The sequence below is a fragment of the Oncorhynchus mykiss genome, chromosome 24 (genome assembly GCF_013265735.2).
Source record: "Oncorhynchus mykiss isolate Arlee chromosome 24, USDA_OmykA_1.1, whole genome shotgun sequence".
NCBI classification, from domain to species: Eukaryota; Metazoa; Chordata; class Actinopteri; order Salmoniformes; family Salmonidae; genus Oncorhynchus; species Oncorhynchus mykiss.
Window position 1 is genome coordinate 10,675,114 of NC_048588.1, and position 13,218 is coordinate 10,688,331.

At 44.1% G+C, this 13,218-nt stretch overlaps 1 protein-coding gene across 7 annotated transcripts in view; it reads right to left on the reverse strand.

The window, feature by feature from the left end:
- Positions 1–13,218, reverse strand: part of LOC110503722 (MAP/microtubule affinity-regulating kinase 4) — a 64,827-nt gene that overhangs the window by 38,416 nt on the left and 13,193 nt on the right. For all 7 annotated transcript variants that reach the window (XM_021582204.2, XM_021582205.2, XM_021582206.2 and 4 more), the window contains exons 2-3: positions 3,438–3,635; positions 2,798–2,851 (exon numbers count right to left, since the gene is read on the reverse strand). In XM_021582204.2, the coding sequence (XP_021437879.1) occupies positions 2,798–2,851; positions 3,438–3,635 (252 nt within the window). The remainder of the gene's footprint in view (positions 1–2,797; positions 2,852–3,437; positions 3,636–13,218) is intronic.

Consider the following 13,218-nt stretch of genomic DNA (forward strand, 5'->3'; position numbering starts at 1 on the left):
TGGCTGAAGTTAGCTGAAGTTTGTAATGGCTGTTTAGAGAAAACAGAACTATGGATTATATGGGTGTGCACATTTCCCTTTCAAGACGATTCGATACATATCTAGATGGACTCCGATATGATACAGGAACGACATGTTTTAGTTTGAAACGATTCAGTGCGATGAGAGAACGTTTGTATGTGGTGTGTAAATGATGGGTGTCTATGGTGTATGTACTATGTAGGCACCTGAGCAGAGCCATAAAGGAGACCAGGATTCTACCACCCCACTACCAGATTATGGGGGGCAATGTAGACAGTTTTTTGGTTCTGAAATCACCATCACCCACTAATGAACTTGCCATTTTTGAGGTTAAGTGTTTGAGCTAGTAATGTATCAATATTTACTGTTTATAAATTAGCTATGACATAGCCAATAAAAATATAGCACATCTTTGGATTTCACCCACAATTAAAAATCAAATAGTTTTGACCTTTTGGAAGTTTTTAATGGAGTGATCTCCTCTTCGGCCATGCAGTGCGCCTCGCACATGTCATTGCTGTCCTCGTTATGAAATGATCAACTTTATCCTGTATATCTAAGAAAGTTACCATATACAGTGCATTCAGAAAGTATTCAGACCCCTTGACTTTTTCCACAGTTTGTTACGTTACAGCCTTATTCTAAAATTGATTTAATAATTTATTCCCCTCATTAATATATACACAATACCCCATAATGACAAAGCGAAAACAGGTTTTTAGAAATGTTTGCAAATGTATTAAAAATAAAAAAAACACAAATACCTTATTTACATAAGTATTCAGACCCTTTGCTATGAGGCTCAAAATTGAGCTCAGGTGCGCCCTGTTTCCATTGATCATCCTTTAGATGTTTCTACAACTTAATTGAAGTCCACCTGTGGTAAATTCAATTGACTGGACATGATTTGGAAAGGCACACACCTGTCTATATAAGGTCCCACAGTTGACAGTGCATGTCAGAGCTAAAACCAAGCCATGAGATTGAAGGAATTGTCAATAGAGCTGAGAGACAGGATTGTGTCGAAACACAGATCTGGGGAAGAGTACCAAAAGATTTCTGCAGCATTAAAGGTCCCCAAGAACACAGTGGCCTCCTCCATTCTTAAATCGTTAAATGGAAAAAGTTTGGAACTACCAAGACTCTTCCTAGAGGTGGACGTTCGGCCAAACTGAGCAATCGGGGGAGAAGGGCCTTGATCAGGCAGGTGACCAACAACCCGATGGTCACTCTGACAGAGCTCCAGAGTTCCTCTGTGGAGATGGGAGAACCCTCCAGAAGGACAACCATCTCTACAGCACTCCACCAGTCGGGCTTTTAGTGGTCAGACGGAAGCCACTCCTCAGTAAAAGTGACATGACAGCCCACTTGGAGTTTGCCAAAAGACACCTAAAGAACTCTCAGACCATGAGAAACAAGATTATCTGGTCTGATGAAACCAAGATTGAACTCTTTGGCCTGAATGCCAATCGTCATGTCTGGAGGAAACCTGGCACCATCCCTACGGTGAAGCATGGTGGTGGCAGCATCATACTGTGGGGATGGTTTTCAGCGGCAGGGACTGGGAGACTAATCAGGATCGAGGGAAAGATGAATGGAGCAAAGTACAAAGAGATCCTTGATGAAAATCTGCTCCAGTGCTCAGGACCTCAGACTGGGGCGAAGGTTCACCTTCCAATAGAACAACGACCCTAAGCACACAGCCAAGACAATAGAGGAGTGGTTTTGGGACAAGTCTCTGAATGTCCTTGAGTGGCCACCAGAGCCCAGACTTGAACATGATTGAACATCTCTGGAGAGACCTGAAAATAGCTGTGTAGTGACGCTCCCCATGCAACCTGACAGAGCTTGAGAGGATCTGCAGAGAATGGGAGAAACTCAACAATTTCCCCTTTAAATGGCCTTGAAATCACTGGTATGTTTGCAGCAAAATGGTTAATGTTATTTGGGATCCTTGGGAAGTCCCTACCCTAAACCATGACCCTAACCCTGACCCCTACCCCAGTGTTTCCCAAACTCGGTCCTCGGGTCCCCATGGGGTGCACGTTTTAGTTTTTGCCCTAACACTACACAGCTGATTCAAATGATCAAAGCTTGATGATTAGTTGATTATTTTAATCAGCTGTATAGTGTGAGGTCAAAAACCAAAATGTGCACCCCTTGGGGTTCCGAGGACTGAATTTGGGAAACCCTGTCTTACCCTAACCATAGCCATAACCATTTTAAATTTCAACTTCAGATGGGGTAGGAACACCCCAAGGATTCTGGACCTCAGGGACCGCAGCAAAACCATCAAAACATCCCATAAACTATACGCCTCCTAGACCAGTAGAACTCAGAACGAGGTCAAAAGTTAGGCCATTGAATCCTCACACCATCTCACTGGCCAAATGTCCACCAAAACAAGTACACAGGAGTCTACTTCCTGTCACAGTATATTGATTTTAACCTAGTTGTTTAGCCTAGATACTAGCCTAGGTGTTGAGCGAGTTATCAGCTGTGTAGGGAGAGAGCGCAGACAGAGTGCAGGTCAGCATAATATAGTCAATATTGAAACAAAAACCATGACGTTAGGAAGGTTGCATTCAAGCTGATAAATTCTTCTCCTAACCATCACAATCTCAAATGACATGAAGATTATGGTTCTCTTGATGCTTCTTGATGCTGTTTGTGTCTTGTAAAACTGTGTGACGTCGCATGCTTTTTCAGCCTCGTTTCCAGACAAGACTTTTATTCTCCAAACCGTTTCTCATGACATGCACACAACAGCACTCACCTTCTGTAGGCTGGTCGGGTTGAGCTGATTTTTGTCAATGATCTTTATTGCAACCTGAAACGTTGAGAGACAAATCATTACAATCAGTAAAATCAAAACAGTGACATATGTTTTGATTTTAATAGATCCCAAAGCTCAAACTCTAAAACAAACCAACAAGCTATAAGGCCCCAAAAGTGGCTTAACAGCGTGGTTTGTCTCGGTCAAAGTGTGAGTGAGACTAGGACTGTAAATGTATATGGTTCACTACACACTGCTCTCCACATGATCCCATTCCATGTCATTGGTTTAACTTTTAACAACCCTGTGGAATTACGCACCTAAAAATGTGGGCTTTATGGGCTAACGTTACATTATGTTTACAACTACACAGGCCTTAAAAGTCATTACAGACTAGAAGAACAAACCCAGTCTTGTTCTTTCCATAAGTTTCTCTGAAACTACAACTACCATCCATCCCTCCCACATGTTCCATGCTCTCACCACAACCAACCTGTCAAATGGCCTATTACAAACCTCATTGGCCGTGTGCACTATTCCTACCAGCCAAACCCCATTCTTCAGTCAAGTACCCACTTCTCTACCCCAGCCTCCCCTCTCAGTCTAGCCCATCCACACCACCAGCCCAGTCCAGTCTCACCTCTTTGCCCGTCAAGATATGCCTGGCCAGCTTGACCTTGGCGAAGTTGCCCTTGCCGATGGTCTTGAGCAGACGGTAGTTGCCGATGTGCGGCTGCTCGTCCGAACACGAGGCGATAGAGTTCCGACATCGTGCTCCGAGTGATCTGCTCGACCAACCAGTGCTCTTCTCCGAGCGGCTCGTCGAGAGAGAGGTATGCTGGGGAAAGAGAAAGGGGTCATAAACAAAATTCAAAATCATCTAGCTGCATCGCATCTTGACATCAATGGTGTGAAATCACATTCTCTGCCAATAGATGATTCTAGAACACATACAAACGATTTAAGCAGACATCAGCTAAGAAATACTGGTGAACTAGAACCCCCAAATGTCTACACGTCTGAAACTACCAAAGCCAACATTTATAGAGGGCTTTGTGGAATGGAATTGTTAATGTCGAGTGTTGAGTGGCCATGAGTAATTCATCAAGGTCTGTTGTGAAAAACCTGTTAATGCTATTAGAGTAAGCTATTGGGCTGACAGTAAATACTGAGCAGTGCCAAGCTAGCTAACAGGCTAACACATTAACACGGTTAGCAGTGGCTCATGAGGCCTATGGAAGCCAAGGGAGGCAGCTAATCTCATTCCACTCCACATTGCTGGCATTCTTCACATGCATGCTCCTCTGAGGTCATAAAATAAAAACGGGTGGCATGGTGCAACTCAGCATCTCCTAATCGATCTGCTCTGGAATGCCCGACACCACACTGTAGCGTACAGTTAGCTGCGTTTGCACGCCAACGCGACATAGCGGCTCAACATTCCTCCTACACGGTGCCTTGGCTCGATGGGTTACCCATCGCAGCATGTTCCAAGTCAACAAAGCGTAAACGGAGAGTTTGGATAACACAATCTATGACAACATTTGGTTGAATCATTTCAAATCCCTAACGACGTTTAGAGAATAGTTTGGATAAGAGTCACAGCATGGTGTTCCTGAAGTAACAGAGTCGTTTGAGAGAAATTACACTTTCCAACGTAGTATCAATAATGACCTTATGATACAGTGCCAATGCAGGAGCATGAAGAAAAAGAGAGAGAGGAGAGAAGGGAGAAGTGGAGGGACGAGGTAAAACTATTTTTAATCAACTGAATAATTTAGGCGAGGTGTGGTGAGGGAAGGGAAATGTGGGGCCCCTTATGGAACAGGGCAGGAGAGATGGTGGTTTCTAAGATATGGCCTTTTTTCCTTTCCTGGTGACTTTACCTTGACCTTATTTGAAAAGATCACAGTGTTCAAGGTAAAGAGGGGAGGAAAAGTCGCTGAGGAAAGGGGATAGCGTTTGAATGAATCTAACCATCCTCACCACTCCGATCTCACTAAAGCATGAATGAAGTAACATTTTAAGGATTTATTTATCCATATTTATTGAGGAACTCACTACATTGAAGATAATGATGATTTTGTGGTATTTAAATCGTGTTAAGCCAATGCTTCAGAGAACGCCCCGAAATTAGTTTCAACTGTCAAACCACGTTATTATACTTAGGCGGAGTTATGACGACATTAATCAACAACGCAGCCTCTACATCCTTGGCTAAAGAAGGTAGGTAAGGACTGATAGATCGTCGTTCCCTTGTTCAATACATTTGAAAGCGGTTTTCCTTGCAACCTGTCAAAAACTTCTAGCCTCAAATGCCTATTCGAATGCACCCAGAGAGATAGACGGTAGGATTGAAAAGACAGATGATCTCATCAGTAGCCCTAAGCACAACCAGTTCCCAGCTTCAGACCACAGCCATGTGTAGGCTAGCACAGGGAAGGCATACTGTATAATAAAGCATACTGTAGAACCTTCAGACAGAATAGTGCACCCTAACTCCCAGGAAAGATCCCGCTGCCTGACTGAGACAGTCTTTCTTTAAAACACATGCGCAGAGACACCAACACACATGCGCGCACACACACACGTACACACAGTATACTATCATAAATGTGCAATGCATATAAGCCTTAACCCCAGATCAGCACATCAGGTGAAACAGAGCATTTGGTGCTGCATCAGACTACTCTTGGCAGAGCCCTTTCACCCCCTCCCCATCCCTCTCTCTCTCCCACCCTCCCCCGCCCTGCCGCAGTCCGGTTTATCACTCCTCTCATCCACCTGTTCCCATGTCGTGTCCCTCGCTCGTTCGCTCCCACAGGAAAGAGGAGAGCTCCTATTGGGCATCGCCTCCGACCGAGCCCCTATGTCCCGCCTGCATCCCCATCTCACTGGGTGTGACAAGCCCTCAGTTAGCCCCTCCCCTTCATATCCCCCTCCCACAAAACAAATCAATTAGTCTCCCTCTCCTTTCCACACCCGACCCCGATCCCCTTGTGTCTAGTGTTGCTATCTTTCTCTAATTTTCAGCCAACCTCACAATCTGGGTTCTCTTCTCTTCCCACCCTTTTCCATTTGACCCTTTCAAGGAGAGCCCATCGATTCTCTCTCTCCATCCAATTGCCACGTCAATGTATTCAGATAGTGGGATGACGTCTGAGGGCAGAGGGCTGGGTACGAGATGAAGTCGCTGATACATACATAGACAGACTGGGGGGCAAGACTAGAGAGACATGAATGTGTGTTGTAGCAGTTCAACAGAGCATTGTCACAGACAGGTCTTGGAGGTGAAACTGAACACCACAACAATAAAAACATGAACATGAAAAAACAAGTGACTATATGCATGTGATTTTTACTTGTTTGTTGCAACAACAATGTTCTGTGTGGGCCATGAAAACCCTGGAGGGTGAAAGCCAGAATAATCAAGTGTGAGAGATTGTATCCGTTTGAGTGTAAACAATAGGGAATGCATAGAATCGCAAATGTTCCACAAAATAACATTCAACCAGCTGAAATAAATGGAAGGTCCTGCTGGATCAAACCATAATTAGTCATAGTCAACTAGAGAGAAAGAGATACAGGTTATGTCATAGCACGCAACTATAACTACAACAGGAGGTGTGATATGATAACACCAGTACACCCAACAAGTATGCCATTCTCCCACTCCACCATCTTCTTCTAAAGGGGTGGCAGGTAGCCAAGTGGTTAGAGCATTAGGCCAGTAACCGAAAGATTGCTAGATCGAATCCCCGAGCTGACAAGGTAAAAATCTGTCATTCTGCCCCTGAACAAGGCTCAACCCACTGTTCCTAGGCCATCATTGTAAATAGGAATTTGTTCTTAACTGATTTTCCTGGTTAAATAAATAAATGAAATAAAGGAAGTACAGAGCTGGTAAACAGAGAGAGAATTTCAGGGTCAAGGCTACACCTCCTAAAGAGGAAAGTTGTCATGACCCAGTCATGTAATGGCAGCCTGGAGGCACACTCAGTTTCCTGTGCATCACTGGGTGAGGCCATCCCTGAAATACTAGTTCTGTATGGCAACCTACAAGTTATGTATTCAGGCCAATAAAAGCCTGTAGCATAAGTTAGCATGATTGCTAACCTATTTAAGTAATTCTAATAGGCTACATGGCAATCTCTACCATTGTAGACAAATGTGAACCACTTCTGTCTGAGTAAGGCTGGACAGTGCCTGGGGGCGGTTTGTGTCTATCTTTGCATCGGATCACATGACTGGTGAGCGGCAAAACAATAGGAGGCTGTGCTATGGGTTGAGGATGGGTCAGGGTTTCAACATGCCGTCCTTACACAATGCCCCCCATAACCTCCCCTCAGACTTCCTCTCTGTGCCTGTGATGACAGTTTTTCAGGCTGGATATGTCCATAGAGTAGAATCTCAATATGATGGTATAGGAAGTGTTACAAAATCTATGTCCCTTGTACATATGTGGATAGTTGGAATGTCTCTGTTCATAAATGTCTGATATATAGCCTAGCTAGCACCCATCTAACTGGAAGTTGTGACCGTAGCCAGCGTCTTACTGTCCTGAAGAGCACGTGACATGCCACACTGTCACATGTCATACACTGCTGAGCAGTGTTTCCTGGACTGGTTGACATGGAAATCCAGCTTGGTTAAAAAACAGAGTGTGAATAAGACAGCGTCCAAAACATATTATCCCAATAGAACCAACATTAGGCTACTTTATTCATTTGCACCAAGCTACTAGCTACATTTGGACAGATATTTTGCTATGCGTGCAGAGGTCAGACTCTGAGCTGGTAAACTGTAGTTTCTTCTGCCAGTATCAATCCTCTTCAATAATTTTTAGCTCTACAGCAGTTACATTTCAGTACATTTTCACATAAAACTTGCTTTGCTGTTAATCCAGAGCGTTTACTGAACTTTTGGCAAATCCTGTTGTGTTGGTTGGGGGCAGATTAGTTTACAGCAACGACCTAACATATCTATCTATTCTATCTATTCTTTGGGAGTCCCAGACAGTCTGCTCAGCTGCCTGCCAGTGAATTCAACAGCATGACTCATGATTGAATGAACTCTCCTCAGTCAGTCCAGTCGGTAAACTACCACTGGGGTTTTTACCAAAACCATGAGCAACACAGCTGAGAAGCGACTGGGGATAATGGCTTCAGAACACTAGAGACACAGCCACTGCAGCCAGTGTGGTTCACAGCACAAGTCTCACCTTTGTGTCAAACAAAACCTTGAAATGTAAAGACCATATGCTTATGGCAAAGAACACTACAGCAGGAAAGGTCCATCCCCTCAGGGCTTGGAACCTAACCAATACAATGTTAGAAGAACCGAAAATATGGATGTCGATTATGGCAGCCACCCGCACCTCTCTGATTCAGAGCGGTTGGGTTAAATGCGGCAGGCAGGGCGGCAGGGGAGCCTAGTGGTTAGAGCGTTGGACTAGTAACTGAAAGGTTGCAAGTTCAAACCCCCGAGCTGACAAGGTACAAATCTGTCGTTCTGCCCCTGAACAGGCAGTTAACCCACTGTTCCTAGGCCGTCATTGAAAATAAGATTTGTTCTTAACTGACTTGCCTAGTTAAATAAAAGGTTAAAAAAAATTACATGTGGAAGACACATTTCAGTTGAATGCATTCAGTCGTACAACTGACTAACTGACTTCTCCCCCCTTTCCTTTCCCTAAAGCTATCATCAGGATCATTCAATCCTAAGTATATCTCAGCAACTGAAGAGGTGAGAAGTCTTTCCTAAAGGTATTTGTATGAAGAGCAAAAGAGAATGCGGGTCAAACTTGAGTAACTTAACAATCTGCCTCTAAGAGTGCCTGAAGCTTTCTCGTTCAGTACTTCTTCAACAAATATGTTCTAGAACAAAATGGCCTTACACAAACAGACAGAGAGAGTATATCTCGCTTTCAAAGCAGGAAATCTTCCATCTCTCATAGGATTAAGCCTGTATACAAACTAAGCGAATAACAGATACAAATCTGGTCATGTTGTATTAGTAACAGGTTTGGGGAGTTGCACTCACTGTCATTTCACCCATTAATTAAGAGTGACAGGACAGACTCCCTCCTTCCTTTGAAGTTAATTTGTATCATTGCAACAGGTCTAATAATCCCCCACACTCATAGGCATGTGCTAGTGCACACAAACACACATCAACAAAGGCAGATGAAAGGAGGGAACTGAACTCTACCAGCAAGCACTACTGCTTATTTATGTTACTTTATTTCTTCCTGTGTCGGATATCCCTCTCTCTTTCTCTCATCCTCTAGTGGACACAGAAACAGGGCGCCATGGCTCTCTGGTTTCACACACATACGACACACAAACCAAACACACACGAGTTCTAAGTCAGGTTCTCTAATCGATGTATCTTAGAAGCCTGAAATGAATTTAACTGATGCCCTTATCCAAAGCCACTTACAGTGCACTGCACAGCCTATACAGTTCATCTATACGGCACTGCCATATGAAACAGCCTAAACACCAGCAAGAACACAGGAGCACTGGCTCAGAGAAACAGGGCCATTAGTCTTCAATAGGAAAGTAAATTTTACTACAGTGTGCAACGTGTGAAACCAGAACATAACAAACTGCTTTCACTAGACTGGCCTAACACTGTAAGCCTACCATATCGCTTAGCTTTTCCAATTGTGCTCTGGTCATAGACCCACACAGGAGCCAAATACCTATCTGACCTTCTGCTGAAGACCCAAACATTCTTGATTGTGTACAGGACCTCGCTTAGTTTCATACATGAACAAGGCAGATGGCCCATGGGCAACTCAAGCACAGATTAAATAGTAATGAATGGCTCCATAGGGTCTGCTGGGGCTAAGTAGCAGGACTAAGGTCAGAGATATAACGTAATTAACTGCCCTAGATTAGCCTGTAGAGCAGATTCCCTGTCTCAGTCTCCCTCTGTTTACATACACTCTCACAGTGGCTAGACAGAAGAGGTTTGCATACTCTGCCAGATCATTTTTTCGCAATTGACACTTGTGCTTCCATTTCCCGCTCCACTTCATAATTTTTTTGTTGTTGTACTTATTACCCCTTTTCTCCCCAATTTCGTGATATCCAATTGGTAGTTACAATGTTGTCCTATCGCTGCAACTCCCGTACGGACTTGGGAGAGGCGAAGGTTGAGAGCCATGCATCCACCAAAAAACACGGCCCTGCCAAGCCGCACTGCTTCTTGACTGCTCGCTTAACCCGGAAGCCAGCCGCTCCAATGCATCGGAGGAAACACCATACAACTGGTGACTGAAATCAGTGTGCATGCGCCCGGGCTGCCACAGGAGTCGCTAGAGCGCGATGGGACAAGGACATCCCGGCCGGTCAAACCCTCCCCTAACCCGGACGAAACTGGGACAATAGTACGCTACCTCATGGGCCTCCCGGTCGCGGCCGGCTGAGACACAGCCTGAGATTGAATACGGGTCTGTAGTGACGCCTATAGCACTGCGGTGCAATGCCTTAAACCGCTGCGCCACTCGGGAGGGCCCCTCCACTTCACTTTTGCAGAATCTCTGTGCAGTGCTGTGACATGTCATGCGACATTTCCAACATCAACAGACGCTCCACGCCGAGGCCAGGGGAGGACGAGCAGTACTGTGCAGTGAAACTAGCTAGGCTTATGTAAACAGGATAGATCCTACCACATTCTATGAGTCCACTATAATTTGTTGTATGAAACTAGGCATGAAATGAAACTAGGACTCATGACTATACCATCTACTGCAGGGATCATCAACTAGATTCAGCCGCGGGCCAATTTTTGCTTGAGCGGATGGTCGGGGGGCCGGAACATTATAAAATAAATATTTTTTTGACTGCAAATTGACCACAAGAAGCCTCAACAGATATAATATTTGATTAAAACATAATAATTTCAAACCTTGATTACATTTGGGAACATTCTCCGACGTAGGGTGCCATCTTTCGGATGGGACGTTAAAACAGGTGTCCTGACTCTGTGGTCATTAAAGATGGCGCTTACTGTAAGAGTAGGGGTTTTCACCCCGGTGTTCATGGCCACCTACTCATCCCCCTCATTCCTAATAGGTATATATCACTCCTCACCTCTCCACCTGATAGCTGATGTGTGGTGAGCGTTCTGGCACAAAAATGGTCGGCGTACATCACTGAGGTGGGTGCGACACATTTCCCCCCTCAGTTGGTAGAAAAGTGCTATAGAAATCCATCAATTATTATTATTGGTAAACAATCAAATATGTCATTCTATTATGCATGGGAATACTTGGGAAAAGATTTCCAAATTAAAATCACTTGGAGCTGATTTCCTGGTGTTTTACAGTCTTTTATATCCAACAATGAAAATGTGAAACAAATAATGAGTAGCGGTTGAACACAGGAGTGGAATGCTCTAGCGCAGACTGGTCGCTCTGGAAAGCGACAGTAGGCCCAGGTGAAACAGCTGTCTTATGCATCGCTAGGTAACCCACTCAGCTAGGGCTGGGCAATATGGACAAAATATCACATCACAATATGTTTCACGGTATGGCGGTATTTTAAGTTTCTGAATATTACAAGATCTTAATAAGTTCTAGAAGTAGTGAATGACTCTAGAAAGGCCACACGTTATTTCTAAGTGATTTCATTGGTCTTTCTTAGTTCTGATTGTTTTATACTCAACCAAACTAGGACAACATTGACAGTGAAAGTCAAATTTGTAGAACTTTGCATTTATTTAGCATTGTTTCAAAATACCTTTATAGACGGTATTGTAAAAATCCATACCGGTATACTAGTTTCCACGATATTCAGTATCGCCCAGCCCTTTACTCAACCCTGGAGACGCACAGGTAAAGTGACACCAGAGTGCAACGGTTACGTAACAGTGCAGAGAGCTGTGTGCTAATGTTCTTGAAGCAATTCAAATAGACTCCTGTCCTGACAGCTTTCCAAATAAACCAGTTCAACACAACCAAAAACTAGCCTGATACTTAGGCTTGCTTGGTCATATAAATGGGAGTAAGTCAAGTTCCTTTCTACTAGACGATAGTCATCTTTACCAATATGAGCAGGTCATGTATAGCCCACCATTGATTCGAGGTTCTGTTCAATGCAATTCAACAGACTGTGAACATTCCTACGTGACCTGCATGGCTCCAATGGGATTTGAGGAGTCCTTTCCATTTAGAGACAGCCAAATCATGAATCCATCAACGAGGGGATCCGACCACACCGGCCAAATCATGAATCCATCAACGCAAGGCCACACAATGGCTCTGTTCTGTGCCACCGGGAAAAACCTGTTCATTCATTCAGACCTGCATCTGGTTGCATTATACAGGCTTGTGAATTATTTGCAAAGGGGCCATAAACTATTGACAGGTAAATACAACAAAAAGTTTATATGCAAAATGTATGACTAAGAGTTTGTTCACAATATGGAGGGTTATTTGTATTTGGGCCGAATTTGCAAGCTGAGCTGGATAAGAAATGTATAGAGGTAAGTAAAGGTACTGATCAAAACAACAGAAACGGGGCCTACATGGGCTCCATTCACGGGACTGGCTGGGCAACTGGAGAGTGAGAGTAAAGGTCCCTCTACCAGATGGTGCTGATAGAAGCGAGAGAATGAGGGGCATACAGAGGATGTCACAATGCAGGGGGGTGCGAAACTGTACCAGCGCTAAGACAGCATTAGTGGCCTGACTCATAGCGACTTGGATCCCTGGGACATGCTGGAGCGGGAGGTGCGAAGCAAGTGCGATTATGCAAATCTCAAATCTGGATGACTAATGTGTGCCACCATGTGTGTTGTTAGGTTTATTATTCAAGTTATGATGATAGAGAGATAATATTCCATTGAATAAGCATCATTAGGCTGACCTACATAACAAATTCCTTTGCTTTACAGACATGGAATTACAATGATTAGGCTTACACAGATTGATGTACAAGGATATAGGAAGACGTCTTACACAAGGGCACAACACAAGTGAAACCCCATTTGGAGTTTGAACATCATGTCATCTTCTGGTTAGTAGTCTACTTCAATGTGTAGGCCTATCATCTATTCGAGCAGAACAACTCATGTGAATATTGAAAATGGTGGTTGTATCAACTGTTTACTGAGCCAAATATGCTACCCTCAAGAAATTCTTCATTTTAGGCCAACAGCCTCACAGGTCTGGTTTGTTGTTACCAATGATTTACCAAAATCTTAAGTATATAAATGCCCCGTCCCACCCTACTGTGCACATATCCTGATACACTACGTCAACCTCCACGCAACACATTTTCACTCTCCCACACACCCCCAGGCTGTCCCAGGGAACGAGATCGAGGAAGACGATACAATCTAAAATCATTTTAATTACAGATGGGGCTTTCTGGGAGGTATGGCGCGGGCAACATAATATGAGGAGACCG